Source organism: Orbicella franksi, chromosome 1 (genome assembly GCF_964199315.1).
Source record: "Orbicella franksi chromosome 1, jaOrbFran1.1, whole genome shotgun sequence".
NCBI lineage: Eukaryota > Metazoa > Cnidaria > Anthozoa > Scleractinia > Merulinidae > Orbicella > Orbicella franksi.
Genome location: NC_138145.1, coordinates 38732622 through 38760098, shown reverse-complemented (window position 1 = coordinate 38760098; position 27477 = coordinate 38732622). Strand labels below are relative to the sequence as shown.

The window sequence follows — 27477 nt, the reverse complement described above, 5'->3', positions numbered from 1 at the left end:
CTGTTGGGTAGGTCTTCATCCACGTTTAGCCACTTGCCCCGTCAACGGAAAAGTTCCACATCAAAAACCTGGGGTAATGTTAGGCCATCTGCATAGTACTGCAAAACGGCTTGTACAGGTTTTCCTTCTCGAGAAACTAGCAAGGCTGGAAGTAGGCACGGGAGGCTTGTATGATCCGTCCAATTTATGCACCCTTATAACATTGTAACCTGCGATATAGCATGTGATGCCTTTTTAAATTGATTTTCTTTTGTTCTTCTGCAAAAACGAAAATCTCACGGAATTTCGAAAGGGGGGTTCCGATACTTTTTTCCTCTTGAAATAAAATCCATTTTCATAACCCAAAAGGGGGGTTCCAGAACCCCTGGAACCCTCCCCTGGCTACGCCCCTGTCTAAGCTTCAAGACCTGAAGGAGGTCGGTTTTATGTCAGGGTTTTCTTTCCCTTAGATGACTGCAGTGCTGTGCACGCTCATGAGCTTTATCTGCCCAAGATAGTGGGAGGGTCATTCTTTGTCTGAACCCTGCCCTTTGACCAATTTGACACGGTTAAACCTACCAGGGACCCAGGCCCAAGCCGGCATAGCTCTAGGAGTCATTGAGCCGCACAGGCCTCACTTCCACGACAGGGTAATGACCCACGATGAGGATTGGTGGGTGTGGTGATGTGTGGTAAATGCTGGGACACTTCGTCAGGGAGCTTTTTACGAAAAGGGAAGCTTAAACACCTTTCAAGCGGGACGGAACAGATATAAAATTTGCCTCCAGCTGGAAACAAGTTTCAAAACTGCTTAGAAACGAGTCCTTGAACAATGGTGAATAGTCCTTGAGAGAAGGGTCTGATCATAGTTAATAGACGGAACTGGTTATGAAGTTAAAGAAGCAAAAAAAGATGCCAAGATTTATGCTGGAAGGTCCGTGACCGTGCACAATCTTTTGTTTTGCATTCATACACTATGCATGAGTTACGTAATCAAAAACATTTCTATTATATTAGTTAGTTCCTCAGTCAGTAGTAAACAACTGTTGTGTTTTGTGCACAGTCAAGGCCAAAAAAGAGAACAAACACATACAACAAAGAACTTTGTCGAGTTTCATAACCATTCCTCTCTATTAACTATAGTCTGACGTACGTCTGTATGAACCATGTGGTAACAGACGGTAGAGGGCGCTTACGTGACGAAATAAGCCAGCGTCGAGAAAGTCCCTCGCTGACTTTTTTCGTGGTTTCACTTTCCGAAGGGAATTCCTTCATTCTGTTAGTACAATCGACCTTTTTGGCGTCCCATATATTTACAAATTTGCAGCGGATTAAACTTCGCATTTTTACCAAATTCGGCATGATAAATTACGTATGGAGGGTTTTTAGGGGGGGTTTATATGAAAAGTTGTTGATTTCTGAGCAATTTCAATACTAACAGATAGTGCTTACGTAACGAAATATGACAGTATTGGGAAAGTCACTCCCGACTGTTTCCTCGGCTTCATTTTCCTAAGTGAAATGCTGCATTCTGTCTCTCACGCACTACAATTAATTTTTCCTATTTTGACCGCCGTGGAGTTTACCTCACGCCACCTGGTTAACGTAGCTCCGGGGCAGGAAAAACTTCAAAACAGCGATAATTATCGACAATTATTCTTGTTTTATAATTAAGCACACAATACTGAATAACTAGGGGACCAAAAAATTACTTTCTTACTGACTATAAACCGACAAATAATGGTCAGGAAGCCATTTTGTTTGTCTTCGGCTGTTCGGAGGTGAATAGAACTTTGCTGATCACCTTCTCTTCGAGTTAACAAATCAGAACACATGGAAAGCATTATTTACTTGTGTGGTATCCCGGCAGGTACTCCCAGAAAAATAGGGTAGGGGTGTGCGGCCCGCTTCCCAAAACCTAGCCTGCGAGTAGGCTCACCTTTGAGTCACATGCGCGGGCGGAGAAGAGCAAAGCGATCCGGCGGGAAGGAGTCTGGTGAAGAGTCTGGTGAAGAGGCGTCACTTTGTCGTCTCGTGGATTCGCCGCTCGCACTTGTGCTCCAGCGTAAGCCTGCTCGCAGGCTACCCAAAACCCTTCAGACCACAATCTGTGTTTTTCCCACCCTATCTATGACCTGACCAAAAATGTGATAACCTATTTAAGAACTGAAACTTAAATCAATACTCTGTTTCAGACCTGCCTTGCAATTAGTTCCCTAATTCAGACCGATGTTAAAGGCATTGTGAAGGGCTTTTGTTGATGGTCTTATCGAAAATGCTGGAAAAGTAGCGTCAATTCTTCTAAAAAGCATATCGAATTCAAGACTAGAGTGCAAAAACCATACCGTATTTAAGACCAAAATTGCCAAAATCGATACTCTCTTTATGTCCAAAACGGCTAAAAAAACCACACCCTTTTGGGGCCGCACACACCTGTATAGCCCATATAAGGGAGTACCCACCCCCACACCCTTCAGATGTGGTATATACAAACAGATGATGATAAAACGACGAAATTTAGCATGGTTGGGGAAGTCCCTCGCCGACTGATTCGTGGTTTCACTTTCCGAAGTGAAATTCTACATTCCTTGATTACGATTTTTATTGTTTGAAATACGTGTCTTGCACACATGTTTAGAAACAGATACGAATTTAACAGCAACTAGAAAATTGTTTCGTTAACCAGTTATTAGCTGAGAGTTTTGTGATATCCAGAATAATCAAAACTATAACAAAATTCTCGAACGTGATTGGCTATCAGCAGCCCGATTTGAGCATTAATTGGACAGTGTATACGCGTCATGCTTGTAATTGGACAGTACGCGTCATTTTGCGCGCGCTGTTGCGGTGCACTTTGTTAAGTAAACTGCTGTGTTTTTCAGCATTCATAACTACGTTTAATCGTTCAGCGCTCAATCGATGGTTTGTTTGTTTCTCGAATTTTGTCATAGTTTTGATTAATTGGTAACAGGACATCGTGTCGTCCAATTCAGTCTGTAATCATACTCGTGATTAACAAATCGGACTCCCGCTTCGCGGCCGTCCGATTTTGTTAATCACTCGTATGATTACAGACCGAATTGGACTCCACTCAGTCCTATTACCATTATTAATCAAGGTCGAGGTAGGGGCCGGGTTATCAGCAGAAGCCATTTTCGTTGTACATGCAGCGTACAAAGCCTAACGTTTCAGTGACTGTCTTAATTTTTGGGATTTCGGTAATTTAAGACGTCAAGGGCCCATTAACCGATTCATGCGCGCGCTTTGCTAAGGAGGTGAAATTTCACTTCCGGTCATTTACGTCAGCCTGAGCGCGGAAAATAAAAACAACTCAAAAAGTTGCAAATTCGCATCCGTTTTAGATGTTTTTCTTTGTGTTTCGCAAAATGCAAAGTATAAAAAGTACAGGCAAAGACAAAATAAGAGAAAGACAGAAAAACAAGTAACTCCGTGTGGCTTTGTTTGATCTTATCGAAGTGCGCTGGTAGTGTAAATTGCGCACGCGCTGATAGAGTGACTTGCTTCAAATACTAAAGAAAACGCGGTTTTTCATTAAATCCAGCCTTTCTCGACGAATTTCGATTAAAGTCAACGTTGGCAACATAGCTATGCATTCCTTTTTCGAAATCATGCTTTTTTCAGAAAATTAAGAATTTTTCAATATTTTGAAATGCTCTCAAAATCTGACCCTTTAGAAATGAAACAAAATCGATGCATAGCGTAATGAGGATTTAAATTAAAATATTAAATGAACGAAAAAAATCCCGAGAAAGTAATTTGCCTGGGAGCCTTTGCATTTTTTTTGTATTAGTCACATGACCATGGGCGTGGCCTGATGACGTCATCGCTAGTGTCACTGATCATGAAAAAGTTGAAACACATGAAATAACTCTGAACTAACTAAAAATGACGAGGTTATATGAGACTAAATTTTCCTTAGCAACGGCTCGAAAAGATCCGTTAATGGGCCCTTAAGCGGCAGTTTTGGTGGGAAGGACTTCGGGACTTCACGCGCCCAGTTCGTTTGACCAGGGCGGAGAAAGGCCCCTACATATAAGCGTCCTGGTTCGACCGTCGTGGAGTTCGCCTATTAAAGGCCGCCCGGTTAATTAAGCTCCGAGGCGGGAAAATCCTCCGTAAAAACTAAAATCTTAATTAATCGCAAAGAATATGGCGAAGAATATCGATAACTGATCAAATCATATAGAAACCCCTACATATATATATAAAAACATGCATTAAGGAGGTAATTCCCCAGAATTGTATTGCGCAGCCATGTATTTAGCGCGTTCACTTCCTCAACATCAAGAGATTTCTGTCAAGTACAGTGAAGCTCGACAGTGAAATAATTAAATATTAGTTTTCTCTTAAAGGAGAATGTTGACCAATTTTTTTTTATTATATAAACACCAATGAAATACCATTTGAGCTTTCGCGCGAAAACATGACATTCTGACAAGTGAAAATAACGTGTTATCTTCACATGTGAAAAGATCACCGTAACTACGGTAACATAATAAATCGCGCCTTTCGCCGAGCAAGTTAAATGATTTGTTATTTCATTGTGTTTATGTAATAAATAGAACATCACATGGCCGCTTGGAGGTACAAAATTTCTCTTCTCGTTTTGAAAAATATTTCACTCATTCCCTGCGCTCACTCGTGAAATAACAATACACTGGTGAAAGCGAAACAATCCAGCTTCTTGTAAATATATTTCTAATGCTCATAGCCCAACCTCGGACAAAGCATGACAAGAGAGTTTTCACCGAGGACCTGGAAAAGCCAAAGGAATTCTGGTAGTTGTAGTCAAATGACGCTATCGTGCAAATCTGCTATCGAATCCTAAGTTAGCTTAGAGAAATAAAACCCCGTGATGCCTGCTGCCGGGGTGGAAAAACAAGGAAATATTTAAAAAAAAAACGTTCATATGTTAAGGCAAACCCTATTTCAAAGTCATACTGGCAAAACAGGGTTGAAATAGCAATGCTTAATTTTTAGTTTTTTTTTTTTCATGGAAATCGTGTTCATTGTTTCGCGTTCGCACAAATCTATAAAAGAAAACAAAAGCCGAAACTAAGTATTTTACTTTCATAACGGAACAAGCATTTGCAAAGAACATGACAAGAACGAGAAATAAAATCATATACATAGTTTCCTCAAATAGCTAAACCAAATAATTATAAAACTTCAGACGGTCACAGAGTACAAGGAATTCGCGAAACGAGTACAAATTTGCTTGAATTTCTGTATAACTAGTTATGAAAGTCAGATAGTCATTTACATGACATTGGAAACAAAGCTCGCGATGTAATTTAATTTCATTGTTTTTTAATGGTTCAAGATCAGAAATGGTGCATTTTGGGAGATTTCCACTGTCGCGTTATTTCACGCTTGTCGACGCGCGTGAAATGAAATAAAGCAAAGGTATGGATGGCTTGTGTCTGCAGAAAACAGTTGATCTGCATCACTTTAAAACCTCTGTTTCACTGATTCGTTCTTGCTATTTGACCAGCTTTTCTTCTTAGGGCTAGGGACATTGTTTGTGTTCTCCACTGTCACGATTTCTTACACCGTCCAATATGAGGATACATTTTCTCCCAACTAGCCGCCAATAAACTCCAATATAAGGCGGTAATACCGTCTCAAAATCGCATTTAGTTTATAATATTTCACTGCTATTCACCCAAAGTTTTTTTTTTATAATTTTGTCGCTAATCTACTAGCATGGAAAAGCTATTTGTTCTGCATATTTTGTATAGAGCACTCTCAGGATAATTAATTGAAACAATTTATTCATTGTTCATCCGTTTATATCGAAATATTTGTATTAAATGACAGTGCGTATATTTTAGGGCAGGTAATCATAATTTCACATTTGCTATGTAGAATTTTCGTTGCCCAAAAATTTATTTACGCTAATGCCTAATATTTTCGTCAGGGTTTCGCTTTTCTTATTTTTGCGCATCGTTAGAAGTTTCCAAATATAAAAACTGCTAAAATTAATCCACCGTGAGTAAATGTTACCGTTAGGTTATACAGTTACTGGCAGTAACAGAAATAGACGGCTGCGACACTGTAAAAGTGACTTACGTGGAAGATTTGCTTTTAGTTACTACACATGATATGTATTTTTTGAACTCTGAAGGCTTTTTATTGTTCTCAGTTTTTGAACGGGACCCATGGGATACCACAACTGTAAACTAAATTTTACTCATAAAAATTTCACGAACAAATTGTGGAGGATTTGTCGAGTTCTAAAATAAGTGGCTTCCAAGACAAAAGTAAATCAATACTCTTCGTTTTGTACTACTAATAATTATTATAGGTGACTGTAAGACTGCGGTTACAATTAAGGATTTGCACTACGAGTAATATTTACTTCGCTTTTCGCCCTGCCCTAGTAACGAGAAGGTAAAAATTTCAATAATAGTGATTCGAAAAAAACTCTTTCTGTGAGAAAACAATGGCTCTAGTTGATCACATGCTTTCGAGAGCCTGACTTAAAATTGTAATCTGATTCCTACAAAAACTCAAACTCTGCTTCACAACGTTCCACACTCTGCTGAGACGAATCATTCAATTCCTACGAAACTGAGCAATGAAAATGAAAATGTTAGCATTATTTTTAGTATTTTCAGAAAACGCACTAGAAGCATTGTTTACGTTCAAGATGTAATTTATGCCTACGTTTCCCGTAAAAAGCAAAACTCACCTTGGTGAATGTTTCAGTTTTCAACCTACTTGACGTTCTTCTGGTACTTTCAATGTGATGAAAAAAACAAAACAAAACAAAACCAAAAAAAAAAAAAAACATACCGGATGCAACTTTATCCTCTGCGATTCTTTTTTAGTAAATAATTTTGTGACAGCGTGTGGAATTTAAAATCTGACGTAGCATTCGCTCACTGACACGCAAAAAGGCTGAGAAAAAGAAAAAAAGAAAACTGTTTTCTGTCTGGAAATCTTTCGTGATCGTTTGACGCAGATTTTCCCAAAACAACGTTCGTGACTATTACAAAGTTCGCTTTTGATTTCTGTGTCGTCAAACATCACGAAGTTTTTAACATTTGGCTTATTTTCTTCTTCACCGGCAGTGATAGAAATTTATTTACGTCAAGCATTCATGATTAGAAAATATAAAAAGCTGGTGCTTCATAGTTTATAGAAAATGAAATCTAACTAGAAAATTTCATTTTCTTATTACTTCCCAAAGGAACTCCTCGCCATGAGACTCGTGGATTCCGAGCTTTTCACTTTCCAAAGCAAACTGTATAAAACGAACTTCACAGCAGCGTTCAATCACGCAAGGAATGTTAGCTATACAGCTCCAGTCTTTGGTTTCAACATTGGCGTGGTAAGTACAACTGACATTGTATTGTATGCATGTATTTTTACCGTTTAAGTCACATAGAACTAACACAGAACTAGTTGCTGGTGTTTTTCTTGGTGGTCCTGACTGTAACTCCATGGCAACGTTTGTAAATGGCCAACTGGTCTACCCCTTGCCAGTTGGGAGTTTTAACCATGTCCATGTTATGTTCATTTATATTATTTGTTTCATTGTTTCTTTCCATTGGCCCTGATAAAACCCCATTAAGGGAGTGGTCAATTAGGATATTTATTTATTTACTTAATTAATATATTTTATTTTGCTATAGTTGCGTTAGCAAAGTTTACGAAGAAGGTTATGATATATAAGACTAGTTCGCATATGCGACGTGCCGAATACTTTATAGCGTTTACCAATCGAAGATTCGGTTTCATTTACAAATTGCAATGTTCATACGAACTCGCCTCTCAAAGGACTGAAACTTGAGAAAGACCGTATCGTTAGATTTGTCACTCAGTTTAAAATTATTGCTGCCAGTGAATTTCGAATGTTTTGCGCCTGGTTTTAGAGTCGTTTCGTGGTTTTCATTCGTTGCTCAGTTAGTTCTGCATGATTTTTGTCCCTAGATTAAAAGTCACCTTCGAGCCGAGTTCAAAATACTTTTATCGGTTGGTCGAAAGGAACTAGAGTTTTTTTCGGTTCAGATATATTTTAGTGCTGTATTCAGGGTTATTTTTGACCTTCACTACAGAATTATATTTGTATCTGGGTTTCTTTCACCCGATGAAAAGTTTGACAATCATTTCCACCCTGGCTTCAAATTTTTGTTACGTTCTCCGATTCAGAAATATATTTACTGTTGGCAAGCTTACAGAAGTAAGCATATAATGAAATTTCTCCAGCAAATATTCGCACAGTGAAAACATGCCGAATTGGTCCAAGCACGAATTTTTGACAGCAGAATTACGAATTATTAACACCAGGACCCTTATTATGCCGGTACATCAGTAATCAAGCGATGTCTGCATGTTTATTTATAAATCACCCGTATTACAAAATGCTTGTTGAAAAAAAATAGCCTTCGTTTGGCTAGTATACAGGAAAGTCTATTTTCTTTGCTCCGAGACGAATCGACGATTACGTGCTTAACGTTTTTTGTTAGTCGCTCTGTGCGAACGCGTAATCAGATCACGCGCCAATTCCCAGATGTGAATGGCTACAGGAGTTGAAACATGCCTTCTCTTTTCAAAAGGGAAATCTACGTTTACCATATTTGCTACATTTAAGACAGAGATTTCTTTTCTGCAACAAAAACAATTCACTACAATTAAGACATCCAATGCAACAGTGCAACATATCCTGCGCAGAATTCTATCGAAATTTTTGCAGTGCAAGCTAATTCTACCGCCCATCGTAAAGACCCATCTGTTTTTTTTTTCTTAGTCTTTTTAAATTTACGAGATGAAATTATACACGCTCAGTTGTAAAAGACAATCGTGTTTCGCATATTGTTTTTACAATTACCGTACATCGCTTTTCACATTTTAACAAACTAAAAGATTTCATCCTTTGTCATTTCCAGTTTCTACTAGATCTGAGCGCGACTTTCTAGCGCAACAAATTGCTAAGCAAATTATAGTGTCAACTTCTAAGTGAGTTTGTAACAATAGAAATTGTTCAGTCCGCACCGATAGTCCAATTTATGTGCGTTTTTTGTGGTAAATGTGTTACGGTAATTACTAAGTTTTGAGTTCTTGTAGGAATCGTAATCCACCAATTGCCGTTCGTCATGATCTCTGTGGTCGAGTGATAATTAAATAACCGCGAGTCAGTGAGAAATCAATAACCTTTCTGTTCTTTCTTTGGCTTGCATCATTCAAATACACTTTCACTAAAATTTCAAACGCGGAGAGACTGCAACAATAACTTGATACAGGAACTCTCCTACAGAGGGAAAATGAATTCTCGGTTAGCTGTTCATTCTGGAATAGAAACTAGTTGGAAAAATAACTAGTGCAAAACTTAAAACTATTTTAGCCTTCACTAGTTAATCTGATGGCTCATTTGCTGTTGTTTCAGCAATCAACACTGAATTCATAATAGAAAACATTTTTATGATCGCACCTTCAGACTTAACGATCTTTCTTTCGATTATACGCAATTTATCATAATCAGCTTTTTTATCTTTCGTTTATAGCTTTTTTGCAAGACTTAGAAAGAGGGCGTCATGGACAACATGGAAGAAATTATACAAGCTATTTCCATCGTATTTGTTGTTGCGCTTTTCCTTTGCAACACCGGTCGCGGTTTAAAAGCAATCGAGTTATGCAAGGAAGGTTTGGTTTTACTAAATAATAAAGCACTTGAGAAAGAAAAGCATTTGCGCAATTTCTTTTTCGAACGCATCTATTCCACAATGTTCTATGTCTACCTTTATTACCGTGATTACAAAAATGCAGCGGAATACGGCAGGAAACTTCTTTCCATTTGTCGCGAGTGTGGCGAAACAGTTCTTGAAGGAATGATTAGCATAGTCCTGGCGGAAATAAATAGGATTCAAAATGAACCTGCCGAGGCAAAAGAACTTTATGAGACAGCAATCGGCATTATATGAACAAAACAGGCAACAGGAACGAGGAAGCAGTCGCTTGCAAAGGCCTAGCAGATGTCTTTCGATCTCTTTTTGACTATGACAAAGCTAGGGAATATTACGAGAAAACGCTTGCAATCACAATTGAAATTGGTGACAGACAAGGGGAAGCAACTACGTCCTTAAAGCTAGGAACTGTGTTTCGATCTCTTGCAGAATATGAGAATGCTAAAGAATATCTCGAAAAAGCACTTGCGATCACAATAGGCCCTTTGCAGCTGGGGTCACGTGACCAAATTTTTCCTAGAAAAGTTTTATATTATCGGCTATAACTTAAAGAATGCCTGAAATGGAAAGAGCGCATCGAAAATATCAAGATGGCCAAGTTTGAGGCCCCTGGAATTAAAGAGTAAGTTTATACGACAGTTTGAATTTTCGGAAAACTTAGAGGATTTGTATGTAAAATGTTGTTGGAGAGCAAGGTCTTGCTCTCCAGCAACTTTTTCCATACAAATCTTCTTATTCTTTTAAAAATTCGGACCGTCATAAAATCTCCTTCTTTAGTGATTGGGGTCTCAAACTTGGCCATTTTGATATTTTCGACATGCTTTTTCAATTTCTGGCATTCGTTAAGTTATAGCCCATAATTTTATGAAAAATAGGTCACGTGACGGTTTAGCTGCAAAGGGCTTATTGAAATTGGTGACAGACAAGGAGAAGCAAATGCTTACATAGACCTAGGAAATGTGTTTCAATCTCTTGCTGAATATGAGAATGCTAAAGAATATCTCGAGAAATAACTTGCGATCAAAATTGAAATTGGTGACAGACAACGAGAAGCAATTGCGTACATAAACCTAGGAAATGTGTTTCAATCTCTTGCTGAATATGAGAATGCTAAAAAATATCTCGAGAAAGCACTTGCGATCACAATTGAAATTGGTGACAGACAACGAGAAGCAACTACGTACGGAAGCCTAGGAAAAGTGTTTCAATATCTTGCTGAATATGAGAATGCCAAAGAATATTACGAGAAATCAGTTGCGATCAAAATTGAAATTGGTGACAAAGACGGGGAAGCAGGTATGTACCAAAACCTAGGAAATTTGTTTTATGAACTTAATGAATATGACAAAGCTAAAGAATATTACGAGAAAGCACTTGAGATCAGAATTGAAATTGGTGGCAGACGAGAAGAACAAATTTATGGAAGCCTTGGACTCTTGTTATTAGCGCTTGGTAAATATTCTGTGGCTAATGACAATATCAGGAAAGCACTTACTCTGGCAAGTGAGATTGGAGACAGAAAGGGAAAAGTACGTCTGTACCATTCGCTAGGACTTCTATTTAAAAAACTCGGGGATTTTGTCAAGGCTGAAGAACATTTTGAGAAAGCACTTACGTTGGCAATGGAAATTGGTGACAGAAAAGCACAAGCAGCATGTTATGGAAACCTAGAATCCCTTTATGCGGGATCTTACGGTGAAAATGTCAAGGCTGAAGAATATCTTGAGAAAGCATATATAATGTCTAAAAATATCGGAGCCCTTGAAATGGAGTGGATGCTCTGTCATAACCTTGCAGTGACAAAGTTATCAGAAAAAAAGGGCCAGGAAGCTTTTCCTTATCTGTTTAAAAGTGTTAAAAAATCCGAAGTTTGTCGAGGTTTCCTCAAAGACAACGATGAATTCAAGATACTTTATTCAGACAAGAAAATGTTTCCCCTCAAATCACTTAGTTTATCGTTTTCTGACGCTGGCAATTTGAAAAAAGCCGTTTATGCAGAAGAGCTTGGACGGGCTAGGGCCCTATCAGACTTGATGGCAGCTCAGTACTCTGTTGAAAGTCACATCTCAGCTGACCCGCAATCATGGACTGACATTCCGGAAATTGTCTTGAACCTAGAAAGTGACTGTACCTGTCTGTACATTTCTTACACTCATCAAATTGTATTATTGTGGATTCTTAAAGCAAGTGGAGACATTCAGGGCCGAACACTAACAGTAGATCAAAAAACACTTAACGCTGAATTAGCTACGAATTTGGATGAATATTTTGTGAACGTTGCTCAAAGCTTTCGCAGCTTTGGTATTTTACCAGAAGAGAAGTGCGAAGACCGATCTTTAAATGGCACTGAATCGAAACCAGATTCTTCCCATCAAGAGAACCTAGCTGTTTTGCGAGAAGCTAAGAATGAAGTTGATCCCAAACCGAGTCTAACTTTGTTCTACCAAATGATCATCGCTCCTGTGGCCAATTTACTTGAGACGCCTGAAATCATCATTGTTCCTGAACGATCCTTGTACCGTGTTCCATTTCCAGCTTTACTTGATGAAAGGGGAAAGTATCTATCGGAGACTTTCAGGATTCGCATCGTTCCTTCTTTGACGACTCTCAAGCTCATTCAGGACAGTCCTGCTGACTATCACAGTCAAACTGGTGTTCTGATCGTGGGTGAACCTGATGTCGGTGAAGTGCTTCTCAAGGGTAAAATTAAGACCTTCACGCCATTGCCTTGCGCAAGAAATGAAGCAGAGATGATCGGACAATGGCTAGGCGTTAAGCCCTTGTTAGGAAAGTGCGCAACCAAGCAGGCTGTACTCCAAAGGATACATTCAGTTAGCCTGGTACACCTTGCAGCACATGGTGACGCTGAGAGAGGTGAGATTGCTCTTGCACCTGAAAGAACTGGTAGAGGAATTCCACATGACGAAGACTACCTATTGACGATGTCTGACATCTCAAAAGTTCAGCTGCGAGCTAAACTGGTGGTACTTAGCTGTTGTCACAGTGCTCTTGGTCAAATTAGAGCCGAGGGAGTCATTGGAATCGCTCGAGCGTTCTTAGGATCCGGTGCACGCTCAGTGTTAGTGTCATTATGGGCTTTAGAAGATAGCGCAACAGAGCACTTCATGCGTCGTTTCTACAAGAACCTTATGCGTGGGGAAAGTGCAAGTAAGTCTCTTCACCAGGCCATGAAGTGGATGAGAATTCACGGATATTCCGATGTCTCCGAGTGGGCGCCTTTTCAGCTGATTGGAGATGACGTGACATTTCTCTTTGAAAATGTAAGTACCGTAATTTAGATGTTTATTGTCGCTCATTTTGAACGAGGGTATTACGTTCAATGTTAAACACAATTATGTTCAACTGACGTTTCAGACTCTAGGACACTTTTAAACATTTTTTTCGCCGGACGTTGAGTCAAAGAGGAAGACGACAGGGAGCCTGGATGGCACACTGCTGCATTGCTGCTTTAACCCACTGGCTTAAAAGAGAGATGCTTGCTCGCAGGCTTAATGAATCACAAGTAAAAGACTCAACTTTGCTTTTTTTTTGTCTTTTCTGTGTTTCAGAACATGAAGGCCTTGTTAATGAAGGAATCCCGGTAGACATCAAGCAAGTAAAGAGCTGGGAAGCCATTTGCAAATGTAAATAGGAAAGACTAAACTGTTGACAGATTTTCTTGTCATCTTGTATAACGGATGCTTGATGATCTATACGCGCATAGAACTTTTGTTTGTTTTTTGCTATTTCAGCCGAGAAGCTAAAAACACTCTTTGTTCCCCGAAGATTTAAGGTGCTCTTTTCAGTACAATAAATCAGTTATTTGGCTTTATTTAAATGTAGATTTCATGAAAATAATCAAAGACGTTCAGGGTATAATTTGAGAAAAGTAGGTAACACAAAATTTAAATAGATCGGCGGCCTAAAGCCTGTGTAGGCAGTTAGACTTTTTTTTTGTCTAGCTGTAGTCAAGTTTACGCGATATGAACTGTTTCGTGTGAATCAAACCTACCATATGGTTGCGACTCGAGCTCCAGCGCATTAAAGGTGTCATTAAAATTTTGAGACGATTCATTAAGGTGCAACGATTTTAAATGATGGCCACCAGAGAGTTTTCAACCACAACAAAGTTAAAACAAAGAATTTTCAACTGAACTGCAAAGTCTAGACCAGTGACAAAAACAGTGTCAAGCCCCACTTCAGGAATTGAGTAAATTAATAAATATAATTTGAATTTTGAAGTTCTTTTTTTGTCTTCCTCATTTCCCACGCACGCGCTGTTTGACGCAGGAACGCGACCGCACTACTTTAGAAATTACGGGTGGAAAAGTTTCGAGCCACGCCCAGAAAACAGGATCTTAGTACCTCTTAGAAGTCCTTTTCAAATTTTCAACGAGTATCCCCGTCCCTTTCATTTGGGAATCTCTTCCCCCCTGCACTACACCTTTTCTTAATCTTTTTGACACGGGAGGCAACATTCGCAGGAAACATTTTGAACGTAGTTCGCTTGAAGCTCGTTTCTTTTGGCCTCTTTCACACCAAAACACATGCCAACGAAAGTCAGATCATGCGAGACAAAAATATTTGACAGAATCTGGAGAAGAAATGAACCTTTACACTGATAACAAACTTTTCCGATTTTTTCACTCAAATAAAAATTAACTGCACCGCTCAATTTATCATGCCGAATTTAGAAAATAGGTGACGTTTCATTAGTATCGTTGCAAAGTCATAAAAATATGAGACCCCTAACTAACAAGTTTTACAAAGAAATGTAGGCCAGGGGGCAAGCGTTGCCCCCTGATATACATTTCTTTGCAACAGGTTTTTATGAAAATTCAGCATGATAAATTGACCTATGTAGATGAGTTTTTTGTCAATTTGAAAAATGCGAAAAATTGTTGATATTGCGTGACATTGGTATGAAGTCTATTGTCACGCGACAACCGCCAATATAAAAGGCCATCACCCTCTCTTACTCAGTAAAGTTTGCGCACAGCCGGAAACGAGATTATACCCAAGTGTCACGCAAGTATCATCAATATATAGTGATGAACACAAGAAAAGGGGCAAACATGTCGGACATTCGTGACAGAGAATCCTTTAGCAAAGAAAAATGTAGTTCATTTATCTCAAATCACTACTCAAATGCAAAATGTTTTCCTTTACTTTTCAAATTTTCCTCCCAGATTCACGTAGACCCCGTTCCCTCCCTTCCCCTCCCAATAGAGGTTCACTTTGGGAGGGGAGAGGTTAGGAACTGGACTTTGCGCGAATATAAGCGTCACAAAAACAATCGTGACAAGTGAAAAGACAAAGGAGGGCATTATAAATGATGTTTGGCCAGAGTGTTCAAAATTAAGTTCGCGGAGGGGGGGGGGGGCATACTTCCTTATAGGGACTATATAGGTATGTGCAGCACCAAAGGGTATGTTGAATTGTATTCTTCTGGTAAAAAATTGGGGGACACATTCAAGCAATAACCCCTAGTTGGAGAGTAGTGATTAAATTGGGAATTCTCACCACCTGTGTGCCTGATAATGTCCTGAGATTGTGTAAGGAGAAATTAAATGACATTAATGATGATAGCCCTGGGATTATAGGACCAAAGCCAGAGGCAGGAATGACTGAAAGACCCATGCCCGACTGCTACAAATAAGTAGCTTTTGTATATATTTAGGAAAGTGAAATTACAAGTTTGGTTTGGCAAATCAGTGTACAAGTAAAATAAATTCTCTGTACATTTGTTAGTTTGATAAATGCAAGTGTTAACTGTGGTAAGTGAAAATGAGCCAATGGGCTTCTGGATTGTCTTCTGTTTTTGTTGTCCTCATCATCATCAAATGAACAAGATGGTGTTAGGACACCAATACTGCCAGTTTTCTGCTCTAAAAGATGTAAAGTATGAGGATACACAAGGCAAAAACTCTTATAAGCTACTGTTTGAGCAGATCCGGTTGCCACCACCTCTCGTAAGCAACCACCTCTCCTCAGCGACCACTTTTCCAAAATGCCAAAAGTTTCTGATTCAAATCACTATCTTTGCAACCTCTCGTAAGCAACCTGACCACCTCTCTCGTAAGTGGCCACGATCACTTTTAGAGCTAAAAGTTTGAAATGTTCTTTTGTTTTTAAACTCCTGTAAGCAACCACTTGACAGATAATAGAGCAGAAACTGGATAATAAGACGTTGTAACATTATCGTATTCCTAGCTAGTACAAGAGACGGAAATTTCTCAATGGCACGTACAGTATTTTTTCTCCAGGTTGACTTTTGACACCAATAAAACCTTTAAAACAAGGGTTTAGTCTATGCAGTTACCATATGCTAATGAGGCAAAATTTTGACCCAATATGGTCTAAGCTCTGGTAAACGACCAGCCTAGACATTTTGGGTGGTTGCTTATGGGAGGTTCCACTGTATGCTTCAATTTTGTAGCTTAGCATACGGCATAGTAATGATATAGTTTTAGTATTTTCCTGACAAAATCTGTAACTTAAGTCTCAAAATTCCCAGCTGGTCTCCTTCAATTTACAATGTACCTTATGCAGGAAAACAATTCCTGGTACTTTGTTTTAGTTCCAGGCAAAGGTGACCTTTCTATTCTACAGAGATAATATTTGTGACAGTTGCACCCCCCCTCCCCTCTCCCCCCAACTCCTCAGTAAATTCAAAAGGGCAATTTCACTAGTTGAGTTGTTTTAGCATTGCTAAGATGATGAGTCTTAGAGAGACCACCAGTTCTTCTATGCTATATGGCGAGTCTACACGTGGGACATGAACGAATGCTACGGTGCCTCGGCCTTGTCCAAGGTGCAGTGATTTGTAATAAGTATAATCACACAGAAACCTGGAAGACAACAGCAGAAATAGTCATTTGGCACTCAGAATTAAGTTTCCAGTCGCATATAACATATCAAACACAAAAGACCGTGTTTGACCACATTTCCAAACAATGAGAAGAGAGTTGAAAATACGACGTGCAGCAGAGTATTTTTGACGAAGTTTGAGGTCTTTGGAAATGTGGTCAAACACTGTCTTGAGTGTTTGATATATCTTCCCAATCAAAACTAAAACTAAGGAGAAAACGGAATAATAAAATGGTAGAAATCAATGCAAATTAAGATCAGATATCCAAACACTGTCACGGTCATGATTTCCTTTGTTAAAACTTGATGTATGGGTTATTGACCAAGTGTGAGGTCAAGATGGCTGGATATTGGCCAAGTTTTTTTCTTGCGAGTTTATGGACCGAGATGGAGTCGAGGTCCATAAACTCGCAAAAAAAGAACGAGGCCAATATCCAGCCATCTTGACCGAACAAGCTTGGTCAATAAAGGATTTATTATATGGATTTCGGGGAAATTTTTTCATGAGGGACACGGCAGGTAGTCCCAAGCAGGCAAGATAGCTCCATCTTGCCCACTCGGGTAGCCAATCACGGCGCAGGATTTGTTTCATCTTGCCTGCTCGTGCAGCTAGCCATATAATAAGAATTATTAATGAGTTTGAGAAGCTTATTTCCATATCCCACAACAGACAGAACCAAAGTACATTTGAAATGAAAAGTTTCACCATGAACCATACTAAGTCAAATAGAATTTAGTGCTATAAAAACTACAATCAAACTTCTCTAACAGCGACAACTAAGGTGCAGAATGCAGCGTGCATGTTATGGAGCTGCCTTACTATAGTATTAGAGGTAGAGATCTATGAATTCTGGCACGTTCTTTGAGACCAATTAATTGAACTGTCCATAATGTAAAGGTGTCTAGATTAGGGTGGTGTTCATAACTGGTTGGACTGCAGTTTAGTTCTCAATTTCCATCCAGTACTTACAGAAACTACAACTTGATCAAGTCTCCCGCTAAGTTCTTAAATTGAGATAGAGGAGAAATAAAAGAAATTACACGAAGCTTAAGAAAAATTAACTAACCTTCCAGCATCATCTGAAGTACCTACAAGACAACGGCTCTTAGCTGTCATCACTTCAGAACACACTCTATCCAGATCTAGAGAAGTGAACAAGCATTCACTTCCTCCTAATAAACAAATCACAATATTGGCAATCAGTCTAAAAACTAAGGTGTTAATCTGCTATTTATATATAGAAGTGTACATGTGAACTGGATGAAAGAACAGTGGATTGAAAATTCATCCCTGACCCATCATTTCAGAACACACCCTATCCAGAACTAGAAGTGAACAAGCATTCACTTCCTCCAAATAAACAAATCACAATATTGGCAATCAGTCTTACTAAAAAATCAGGAGTTAATCTGCTATTTATCTAGAAGTGTACATGTGAACTGGATGAAAGAATAGCACTGTGGATCCAAAATAATATAATCAGTCTAAAAAATAAGGAGTTAATCTGCTATTTACTAGACTAGAGAACAGGGGATCGAAAATTCATCCCACCCATGGTCCTTATCCAGACTGTGCTGAAATTTAACTCTCATAGTGCCTATTTCTGCATACATGTACAATTTTTTAGTGACAAATTACTGTGGAATGTTGCAAGGCACTGAAATTCCAGGCAGGTGGGACATGTAGCATTGTTCTAGCTTGCAAGTGTATCAGGCTGTTAGACACCTTCCCTTGGAAAGTGCTGGCATTGATCAGCTGTTAGGTTCCACTTATCTCACGATTGGAACAGATCTATGCCGGTCACTTTTAACATTCTTAAGATTTTATTTAACAAGATTTTACTCCACTGGAAATTAGAGCCAAATTATTTAGGAGCGGAACGCTAGATAAATTAGGTTTTTGATGCCGCCATCTTGGATTGTAATTGGATCCACACCCCAATCCTTGACAGTTACCAAATCCAAGATGGCAGCCTAATACGAAAATATGCACTCGCACACCCAAAATACACCTGCACTGCAGGCTAGTGGAGGCAAAAGACACTGGGCAAAAGGGAGCACAGGAACAAAATCCTTGCCATTTGTACCTGCACTCATCTCACTAAGCAGATTTTCCACTTACATCCTTTGAGCCTCCGTGGAGAACAGAGGACACATTAAACCCTTAAACCAGAGCAATGATTCATAGATAATTGCCAAGGATAGCAGATCAACCACTCACCATCAACACAGCAGCCTTGGGCACACTTTTTACCAGACTCATCTGGCCTATTATAACCATGGTTTTGACCACACATCTCCAGCTGAATGCTGTCTGCAAGGCCATGAACACCAACATGTACACAGAGCTGGTGAAAAAAAAAACCCCGTCTGTCAAGAATAGACAAACTACAAACTGTTTCATGGAATATCACTCTTCTTGTCCAGAAGAGACAGTATGGATCAATGTATTTTGTTATCCAGGCAGAAATCAGTAAATTAAACCTTTTCTTTTCCTTGTCTGTGACAATCATTATATATTTTTGAGCTTTTGTTGATACTTTTAAACAGTATTTGATTACTCCCACCCTCTATTCCCCCACCTAGGGCAGATCTTGGGGGCGGGGGGAGGGAGGGAGGGGGACAGTTTGCAGGGTTTGGTCAAACCCCCTAAATTAAAAAAAAAAAGATAGACATTATAACAAGCTGACTTGGCCTCAAAATGCTACAAATCCAGTTTCTGAGGACCACACTTTTAAAACTTTTCTGGAGGAAGATGCCCTTAGCAGCCCCCACAGGGGTATCTGGAACCCACTTCTCTAAAATTCTGTATCCACCCCAGCTTCCCTCACTCTCCCCACTAAATATTTACTGATTTGATACTCTATGGTTCCTTGTAAAAATAAGAACCTATCACAGGTCGATATGGCTGGTGGCAAGGGTGCAAGGGCCTACACCCCCTTTTCCTTGCATAATTGCCACTGACCATAATTGCCACTGACCATCTTCAAGTGGTTCATGCGCTGTGGGTATATGGTGAGGTTACACTGCTGTCGAAATTTTCAGCCGCTCTTTCTGAATTTTCTGAATCAGCCCCTAACCGTGATCATCATATTTGTTATCCTCAGTGTTAATCTCACAAACAGGTTTTCCAGAAAGCTTATCTCGAAATGATCACATAGCCTGTTTACAGTTATTTTCTTTTAGTGTGCAAGAGCCAGTGCAGAATGTGAGAGACAGAGTGATCCTGTGGATAATATCTTGAGCTATTTTATTAGTATTTTGTTAACCCTGCGATGGACTAGCATCCCATCCAGGGGGGAGAAGAAATAATCCTATTGCAAGAGTCAGTGCAGAATGCGAGAGGCAGAGTGATCCTGTGGATAATACCTGGAGCTATTTAGCATTTTGTTAACCCTGCGATGGACTAGCATCCCATCCAGGGGGGAGAAGAAATATTCCTAGTTGCTTCATGCTACAGAAACTCGAGATAAGTGCCAGCCTGATTGGCCAATTGGCCTGTAGAATTTCGTTTAGCACTTTAATATGTATTTTTATTGTCACCTTTGGCTTGACCTCATTCCACAATGAAGGAACCTGTTCATCTACTGCCATGTACTCCACAGGAATCTCCTTTATCACCAGATTGACTTCCTGTGCAAGGTCAGTGTTTGGTAGCTCCTAATTTTCAACACATACAGCTGCACTTTACTGACATGATCACTAAAAACTGGAAAAACCTGTTCAAACTACTCTATGGATACCTGGACAGCGGCCCAACTTGTGTTGATTTGATGCAAGCCAAAAGGACCAAAGCCTATGAGATAAAACAAAGAAAACTTACAGACTCTGTAAGCGAGCGCTCTTAGAGGCAATGCTGAACCAGCTTTTAGGCTATATGGACCTGGCCTTGGACAGTCTGGGCTCAATTATTGGCTGAGGTTGATCACTGTATTGTATTTGTGAAGGGGTGGGAGGAATACACCTGTGATGATATTCAATCCTGGTTAAAATCTTTGGGACACTTTGTCATTGTTCCATGAAAAGATTTACTTCACCCTGTTCTCCCCTGCCCCCCCAACAATGCTGGGTGTCAGGAGTCAAACATGTGTCATAAACCTTCCACAGTTTAAGAACTTCAATGCTGTTCAGGGAGGGCGTGGGGTAAAGATCTTTGTAAGACTATTTACAAGTATGTAAATTGTTGATTACTAGCAGTTGCCACATAAAAAAGCAAGAAAAAAGGGAAGTGTCTGAACCCTTTTAGTCAGGATTGTGGCATACCATTCTGGAGCAGATACAGGATTTTAAAAGAGGGGGTTCAAGATACAGACTGCCTTTGGCGGTCCTTGTAGAGGGAGGGGGCCTGGGGGCATCCTCCCCCAAACAATTTTTAAAACTGAGGTCCTTGGAAGTGGGATTCTGGCATTCTGAGGCCGTCAGAGTGTTATACTGTCTCATGTTTTTTTTTTTTTTAATTTAGGGGTTCAACTAAACCCCTAGAACATCCCCCCCCCCCCCACCCCTCCTAGATCCGCCCCAACCATATTCAGGGCATATGGAAACCAGATTTAAGCACTGGACTGGACTGAAAGCCAGACAGGCTTGCTAAAGGCTAATCAGCCTAATCTCTAACCTCTCGATCTATGTTACTTTGTCCTAGGGTCCCCTAGCCTATCCCTTTCAAATGTCTGCCCCCTGCCATTTGCACAGTTGTTCCTGTAATACTCAGAGTGTTAAATATATTTTGAGTAAGCAGCATAGCCTTATTAAAAACTTGTCACATCGCTCAGAGGACGGTATATCACGACAGCTGTTTTGGAATTGTAATCGACTCGAGATCCAAAACAAACTCTGGACAACATTTTCTGAAACAGAAGGAGAAGGTTTTCAAGATGATCTCCGCTTGAGCTACTCTGTAAGGAAGCCCAGAGTTTTTGAAGGGCCTGTAAGCTAATTTTTGATCAAAAGAACATTTGATCGGATTGAAAACGAACAAACATGCATTTGATTTCTTACCAGTGACAAGAACTGTGGGCCTTTCATCGGCCATGTTGTTGCGTTGCGTGAATTACTGGGATCTGGGAACTAGTAACGGCAATTTTCGTGTCCAGTCTCTTGTCCGGGCCTTTCCCAAGATGGCGGGTCGAGGAAGGGGTAGAGGTAGAGGACGCAGTCTTTCATTTGATGTTGGAATGATAGGCTTTGGACGTGGAGAGGCTCTACCAGCTGCAATACAACAGCCTCCGCCACTTTACCCGGTAAGTGTTCAAATCAGTGCCTAGTCTTCAGAACGTGCGCCGAAGTACCTTTCAATTAAAAGCTTGTGAAGACAGTCAAGCTGAGTCAGGTTGTAAATTGTTCTTTTGATTATCAGCCCCTTGACGTCAAACCATTACCACTAAGGCAGACAGAAGCAGATGAATACATGTTGGCGCTGAAACAGGAATTAAGAGGCTGTATGCGAGAGCTGCCTTACTTTGTGAAGGCAAAAGTCAAACCAAAAGGTGAGAGTAGTAAAACGTTGCACCGTTGTACCTAGCTCTTGGAATTCGTCACGGAAGAAGAAATAAATGAATGAAGACGAAATTTAGGCGTTATGCGCTTATCATTGGCTTTCTCGGGGTTCAACCTGCGGGACAACCCGGGGGATTTGTTTTCAGAATCAAACAAAAACCCACTTAATCACTGGGGTATGGAGCATAATATTCCCACCTGTCCAATTTTCCCTCCCCAACAGGCTAAGCTGAAGACAGAATACCTGCCTTTACAATAATAACAGATAAATGTATCGATTTTTTTTCGCTCTCTTCTTCTTCGAAACTGTTGGCAATTACAGGCTTTCTTTTCCTTCGTACCACTTCCCATGCTTTCAAAAATGGCATGATGAAGAACAAACATGCAACAAACCCTGAAGATCTCCATCAAATGTCAAACAAATGGCAGCAAGATGTCCATCTGGGATTTTGAAAGTGGTGTACTGCTGACCAATGTCAAACAAATTCCATAGGTGCATCCTGGGGGTCTGGCGCATTCGTTTAAAAAAACTAAACAATGTCTTTACCTTATGGGGCAAACTTTTTTGAAAAATGCACCCTTTTCTGGGGAGCAGGGATGGCACAGTGGCGAGAGCGCTTGCCACCCACCAATGTGGCCCAGGTTTGATTCTGGCACGGTGCTAAATGTGGGCTGAGTTTGTTGTTGGTTCATGCCTTGCTCTGAGGGTTTTTCTTTGGGTTCTCCGCCACTCCAAATTCCAGTTCGACCGGGATAGAGGACCTGCATGGAAACCAGCTAAGGCAGATGTGGCTTCACTCTCTAAATGTTGTTATTTATTTATTCTGCATGGCCCTGTGGGTGTCCTGTGTGTCATTATGACTTGTGTCCTATGGTTCAACAAGAATGGACTATGAAACAGATTTTTAATCTATTCTCAGTCCTCAATGGAGAAGGGAGGAAGGAACGATGGTTGAGAAGCAGTTCTTCACTAATACTTTGAAGTACAAGAGTTACTACATGTACAATTATCAGTTGAGTAAGGCACAAAGGAAGTTTGGTTACAAAGTTTTGGCCTCAAAATTATGGTGTTGTCATGGGCAACTTACCTCGTTTCCGTTGGTAACAATATCAACAACCGTTGGTTGCCTGTCGCGTCACTTACAATTTCACGCGGTTTGATGATTGACGTCAAAGGCTGACAAGTTGTCAATGGATATGGAGCCATTTGCTCGTGACAACAACATGATTTTTACGTTAAAACTTGGTGACCAAACTTATGTCCTGCCTTACTCAACTGATAATCGTAGTATGAAAGCTACTGTTCTTCAATACCACAGTCATGGGGGGTAGTGGGTGGAGGTGCAGATATTAAATACTAATTTAGCTGAGTACAGGCATGCAAATTACTTGCTTCAACTAATTTGGCCAGGAGCATTAGTAAGAAAGTGTGCAAACTCTTTCCCTGGTCAAATTCCATGAAATCTCTCTAATATCCCTGGCGATTTTCCTGCATTCTTCTGCAAATTCATCCTCTCCAAGTAATCTGGAACAGGAAGCCAGAGGGTACTGGGAGCACTGTTATTAATTTTCATGTTTTTTTTTACTTGGTAGATATTGAAAGATTTTCTGATAGGTACAGAGAAAAACAAACTGAAGGTTTAGAGTGGCAACCAGGTAATATAATTTATTATTACCATTTAGAGCGGTTTTCAGTTGAGTGTCGTAAGTAATTAGACAATTACTTTGGTTTTGGTTTTGGTTTTGGTTTTGGTTTTACCTCAGTTTGAGATTAGCTGAGAAATCTAATTGGTAAGTAATTGGTTTTGGTTTTGGTTTTACGACACTCAATTGAAAACCGCTCTATAACATAGTTATTGTTTTTTAACTGTATATAGCTTGTGTTTGTAGCCAATATAACACACACACACTCTGATTGGCTAATTTCCCATAACGACCTCACTCTTGGTTAATAAGTAGTAATTATTAAATGTGTGTATAAACAAAATGCTACATGCTCTGAAAGTGTGATAATTATGTGGACAGGATGTCGCACTCAGCTACTTTTGCTTATGTTGTATTGCAGACTGGAGGTTATTTCCAAATGAGTTGAAGATCAAAGTGAAAAAACACAGGATCCCCAGCAATGCAAGTAAGAATGTAATGTGAAATCACTTCGGTGTAAATATCCAAAATCCTTTAGTAAACTTGGCAAAGACTGCATATAAGCCAAAAGACCCCTCAAACTGGCACTTATCTCCTGTTTCAGTAGCATGAAGTGACTAGGAGTATTTCTACTCCCCTTTGGATGGGATGCTAGGCCATCGCATGGTTAACCCCAAGCATTAAATTTGCTTGTACATGCATATAATTATAGACTTTATACACCTGGAGGAGATAGGCACTGTGAGAGTTAGATGTCTTACCCAAGAACAATGCTTTGTAAGCTTTAACTCCCATTGTGTCATCCTTAAACTTTATAATACACAGTTGACAAACATATGACAAGGTGCAAAAAAATCCAATTTTCAGGAGAGGATTAGCCCAAATGTCATGAATTCTCACTACCCTCCCCCCCCCCCCCCCCAACCACTGCCAAATATTTCTGGCATGATTATCTAATTTTAAATTAAACTTATACAATAATAATTCCTCTAGCAAAACATTTCCCCAAAAACTCCACTTTCCCTTTGCACAAGTAAATGATAGAATCTACTAGTCCTGGGCTAATGGACACAAAAATCTTGGTATTTGCAGGACCTAGAATTCCAAAACGAGGTGAAAAGATTAAATCACCTACAGGTGTTGTGGAAGCCTTGAAGCAGCTTGATGTAAGGATCAATTAAATGCTGATTGACGTATTTGTCTTGACCCAGTTTTATAGATCAAGCATTTTGGAAAGTGTGAAACTTTTCAAGTTTGACAAAAATGAAATATAATTCAACACAAGACAATGCAAGGGTATCAGACTATATCAGTGAACTGTAACAAGGTTCCCTGTCTGAAATTTGTGACAGACAATTAATTTGAAATTGTGGTGAATTGTAAGCACCTATATGTAAAATTATGTTGAAAAAACTGACAGGTATGAAAAAAAGATACTAATTGAAAAAATACCAGAGAAAGATCAATCATATGTCAGTATATTTGATTCCCATACTATTAAAGAGCTAAATTTATAGGTTAGACTTTGAAGTATTCTCTGCTCTCAATGTTAGTGAGTTTATGCGGGTTAACGTTCAATGAAGCAACAAGTATACTGTATGTGTATAAAGCATCTTTTTTGAGACTCCACTTGTGATCAGTTTTGATTTCTTTCCAAAAACATTTTCCCAAAACTTGTGCTGCCAAACTTAGGTTGCAGCTTATCTGTGAGTGTGGCTTATAATCCACCACTGTTTACGGTTCACTATAATATGCACAAAGCAAAGATGTAACAGCATTTTCACATGGCTTCAGGAAATAGTTAAAAAGGAGGTTGAAGATGATCAGGCAGAAGATAAGCAAGAAGAGGAAGTAGATGACGAGAGTGCTGAAGAGGAGGTTGAATATGACGAGGAAGAACAAGAAGAGGTACAGTGTAGAAATAAAAGCATTTGTAAAGCTTTTTATAATGTGTGAGAAAAATTATCATGTGGATAAATGTAATTTACCCAAAGTTTGAGTCGAGCCAATGCTGGCCAGTGGTCTCACAGGGTAACCACGCTCTGTGGGGTCTTGTGCAGGGTTTCCCAGGACTTGCGTGTTTTGCTTGCCAGCTGTACTGTGTGAGATCGTGCAATTTGTCTGGAGTGCAATTCGTGCTTGTAGCATACTTTTCTCCCTCACCTCCCTCCCTTTCACTGGTGATGGTAAGTACAGTATATGGGGTGGTAAGTATCTCCACTGACTCTGTTGCTGTGACAGAGCCTGGTGGGTGCCTCTCTCAGGGCTGCATGGATACCTGCATGCTCTGTTTGAGGCTCTTACTGTATCTTGGTTCAACCATCCCTAAGGCACCTTTACCAAGCTCATCAATTGGCAATGAGTTTAAACAAAATTATCATGGGTTAACTGACTGGACATTAATTATTTTTGACTCTGATAGGAGAATGACTACCTGGTGTCTCACTTTGATGATGACGAAGACGGCTTTATGGATGATGATGATATGGATGAAGGGCCTATCTACTGACACTAACAGACAGAGTGAAATGGAAGGAAAAAACCCAGGCCATCTAATTTGATGTGGGTGCTTATTTAGCTGATCTGTACATCCACACAGTTAGACAATGAAGGTTGGAAGTGTTGAAACTGTGGCACTACGTGAGCAAAGAACCACAATATGTCTGACTAGTGTTGAGTTGCTACTGAGTTGTCAGCAGGTCAGAATGTAACAGTACTCAGCTTGTTTCTAAAGACAAACACTGACTGTTGTGTGACAAGTTGACATGCACTTAATTCCTGTAGTTTGTTGTTGTACAGTACTTTCTGCAACACAATAACACTCGCTAGTGACACACCGTGTTGGTGTTATGGTACCGTTATGGGTTCAACTAAGAACAATGGATAATGAGAAGACAGCTTGGATATACTTAGAAATGCAAAGGCAATGCTAGTACTTGGCAATGCAAGATGCAACCAGACAGTGGGGGTGAAAAACATTTCAAACTGTATTTAATAAATTCTTGCTTATAGCCTTGTATTGTGCATGTTTCTGATAGTTAGTATTAACTGATGATAAGTTGAACTTCTCTCTGGTGATGCCTTCATGATACAGACACAGGTCTTTACGCGGACATGTAAATTACAGACTCTCAGGTCACTGGATCTATGAGAAACCATACTTTATGCAATCTCTACTCGTATACAACTCTATAATACAGACATCCCCATAATAGAGACACCCAGGTTTGCCCCTGCCTTTGTAACTTGTCCGTATTAAAGAGGCTTCACTGACTGTATTATAAACAAGGAAGAAATACTTAATATAAAAATAGAAGAACTGTAACCAGGACAAAGCGTATTAAAAATTATTTTTAATTACAAAAACATTCACCTGCTATATAAAGTTATAACTTTTGATGAGTTTTTCGCCTTCAGACTACAGCCTTCAAGGGACAGTTTATATTTTTCCACCTTTAATTAATGTATTCTATTTATAGCCGCACCTATTTGTGTATAAATTCTGTCACTTTTTCCATTTTATCCATTGAAGGCTTTAGTCTGACAGCCAGAAGCTCAAACATTTTATAACTTTATATACATGTAACCAGTGAATATTTTTATAAATTTCTAGGAAATACTTTCATGTACTTTACAACTGGATAGTTTTATTGCAAAAAAGACAGCAACAAAACAAAACAAACAAACAGACAAAAAACACTAAATTCGACATGTTTAATATTGACTCATATATTACCAGAAGTCAGAGGTATTACCAATGCCTTATTTCAGTATGATT

The 27477-nt window shown here is 39.5% G+C and overlaps 3 protein-coding genes across 3 annotated transcripts; 2 read left to right on the top strand and 1 right to left on the bottom strand.

Moving 5' to 3' along the window:
- Positions 1–11722: 11722 nt before the first annotated feature.
- Positions 11723–13139, top strand: LOC145484508 (tetratricopeptide repeat protein 28-like). The gene has a single exon (XM_081463115.1). It carries the CDS (start codon positions 11723–11725, stop codon positions 12986–12988), a length of 1266 nt encoding a protein of 421 aa, XP_081319241.1. The 3' UTR covers positions 12989–13139.
- A 127-nt stretch (positions 13140–13266) lies between these two features.
- LOC145462104 (pyroglutamyl-peptidase 1-like) lies at positions 13267–21600 on the bottom strand. The gene is made up of 6 exons (XM_081445687.1): positions 21558–21600; positions 20303–20355; positions 20103–20219; positions 18781–18907; positions 17627–17732; positions 13267–16540 (listed from the first exon to the last, which is right to left on the bottom strand). The coding sequence occupies exons 1-6, from the start codon at positions 21589–21591 to the stop codon at positions 16378–16380; spliced, it is 600 nt and encodes a 199-aa protein (XP_081301813.1). The 5' UTR covers positions 21592–21600; the 3' UTR covers positions 13267–16377.
- On the top strand, positions 20339–27473 carry LOC145462072 (DNA-directed RNA polymerase III subunit RPC7-like). Its single transcript, XM_081445685.1, has 7 exons — positions 20339–21799; positions 21916–22045; positions 23649–23711; positions 24121–24186; positions 24792–24865; positions 25494–25607; positions 26122–27473. Exons 1-7 carry the CDS (start codon positions 21590–21592, stop codon positions 26206–26208), a joined length of 744 nt encoding a protein of 247 aa, XP_081301811.1. The 5' UTR covers positions 20339–21589; the 3' UTR covers positions 26209–27473.
- The last annotated feature ends 4 nt before the right edge of the window (positions 27474–27477 follow it).

Bases quoted from the DNA above. Each gene is read 5' to 3' on its own strand.
- LOC145484508 (XM_081463115.1), top strand. From the start codon at position 11,723: ATGGCAGCTCAGTACTCTGTTGAAAGTCACATCTCAGCTGACCCGCAA.
- LOC145462104 (XM_081445687.1), bottom strand. From the start codon at position 21,591: ATGGCCGATGAAAGGCCCACAGTTCTTGTCACTG. The intron at 20,220-20,302 runs GTATCCATAGAG...GTTGAAAATTAG, and splicing joins CAAGTTGGGCCGCTGTCCAG to GAGCTACCAAACACTGACCT. The intron at 18,908-20,102 runs GTGACAATAAAA...TTTTTTCACCAG, and splicing joins GGAATGAGGTCAAGCCAAAG to CTCTGTGTACATGTTGGTGT.
- LOC145462072 (XM_081445685.1), top strand. From the start codon at position 21,590: ATGTTGTTGCGTTGCGTGAATTACTGGGATCTGGGAACTAGTAACGGC. The intron at 21,800-21,915 runs GTAAGTGTTCAA...TTTGATTATCAG, and splicing joins AGCCTCCGCCACTTTACCCG to CCCCTTGACGTCAAACCATT. The intron at 23,712-24,120 runs GTAATATAATTT...GTTGTATTGCAG, and splicing joins AGGTTTAGAGTGGCAACCAG to ACTGGAGGTTATTTCCAAAT.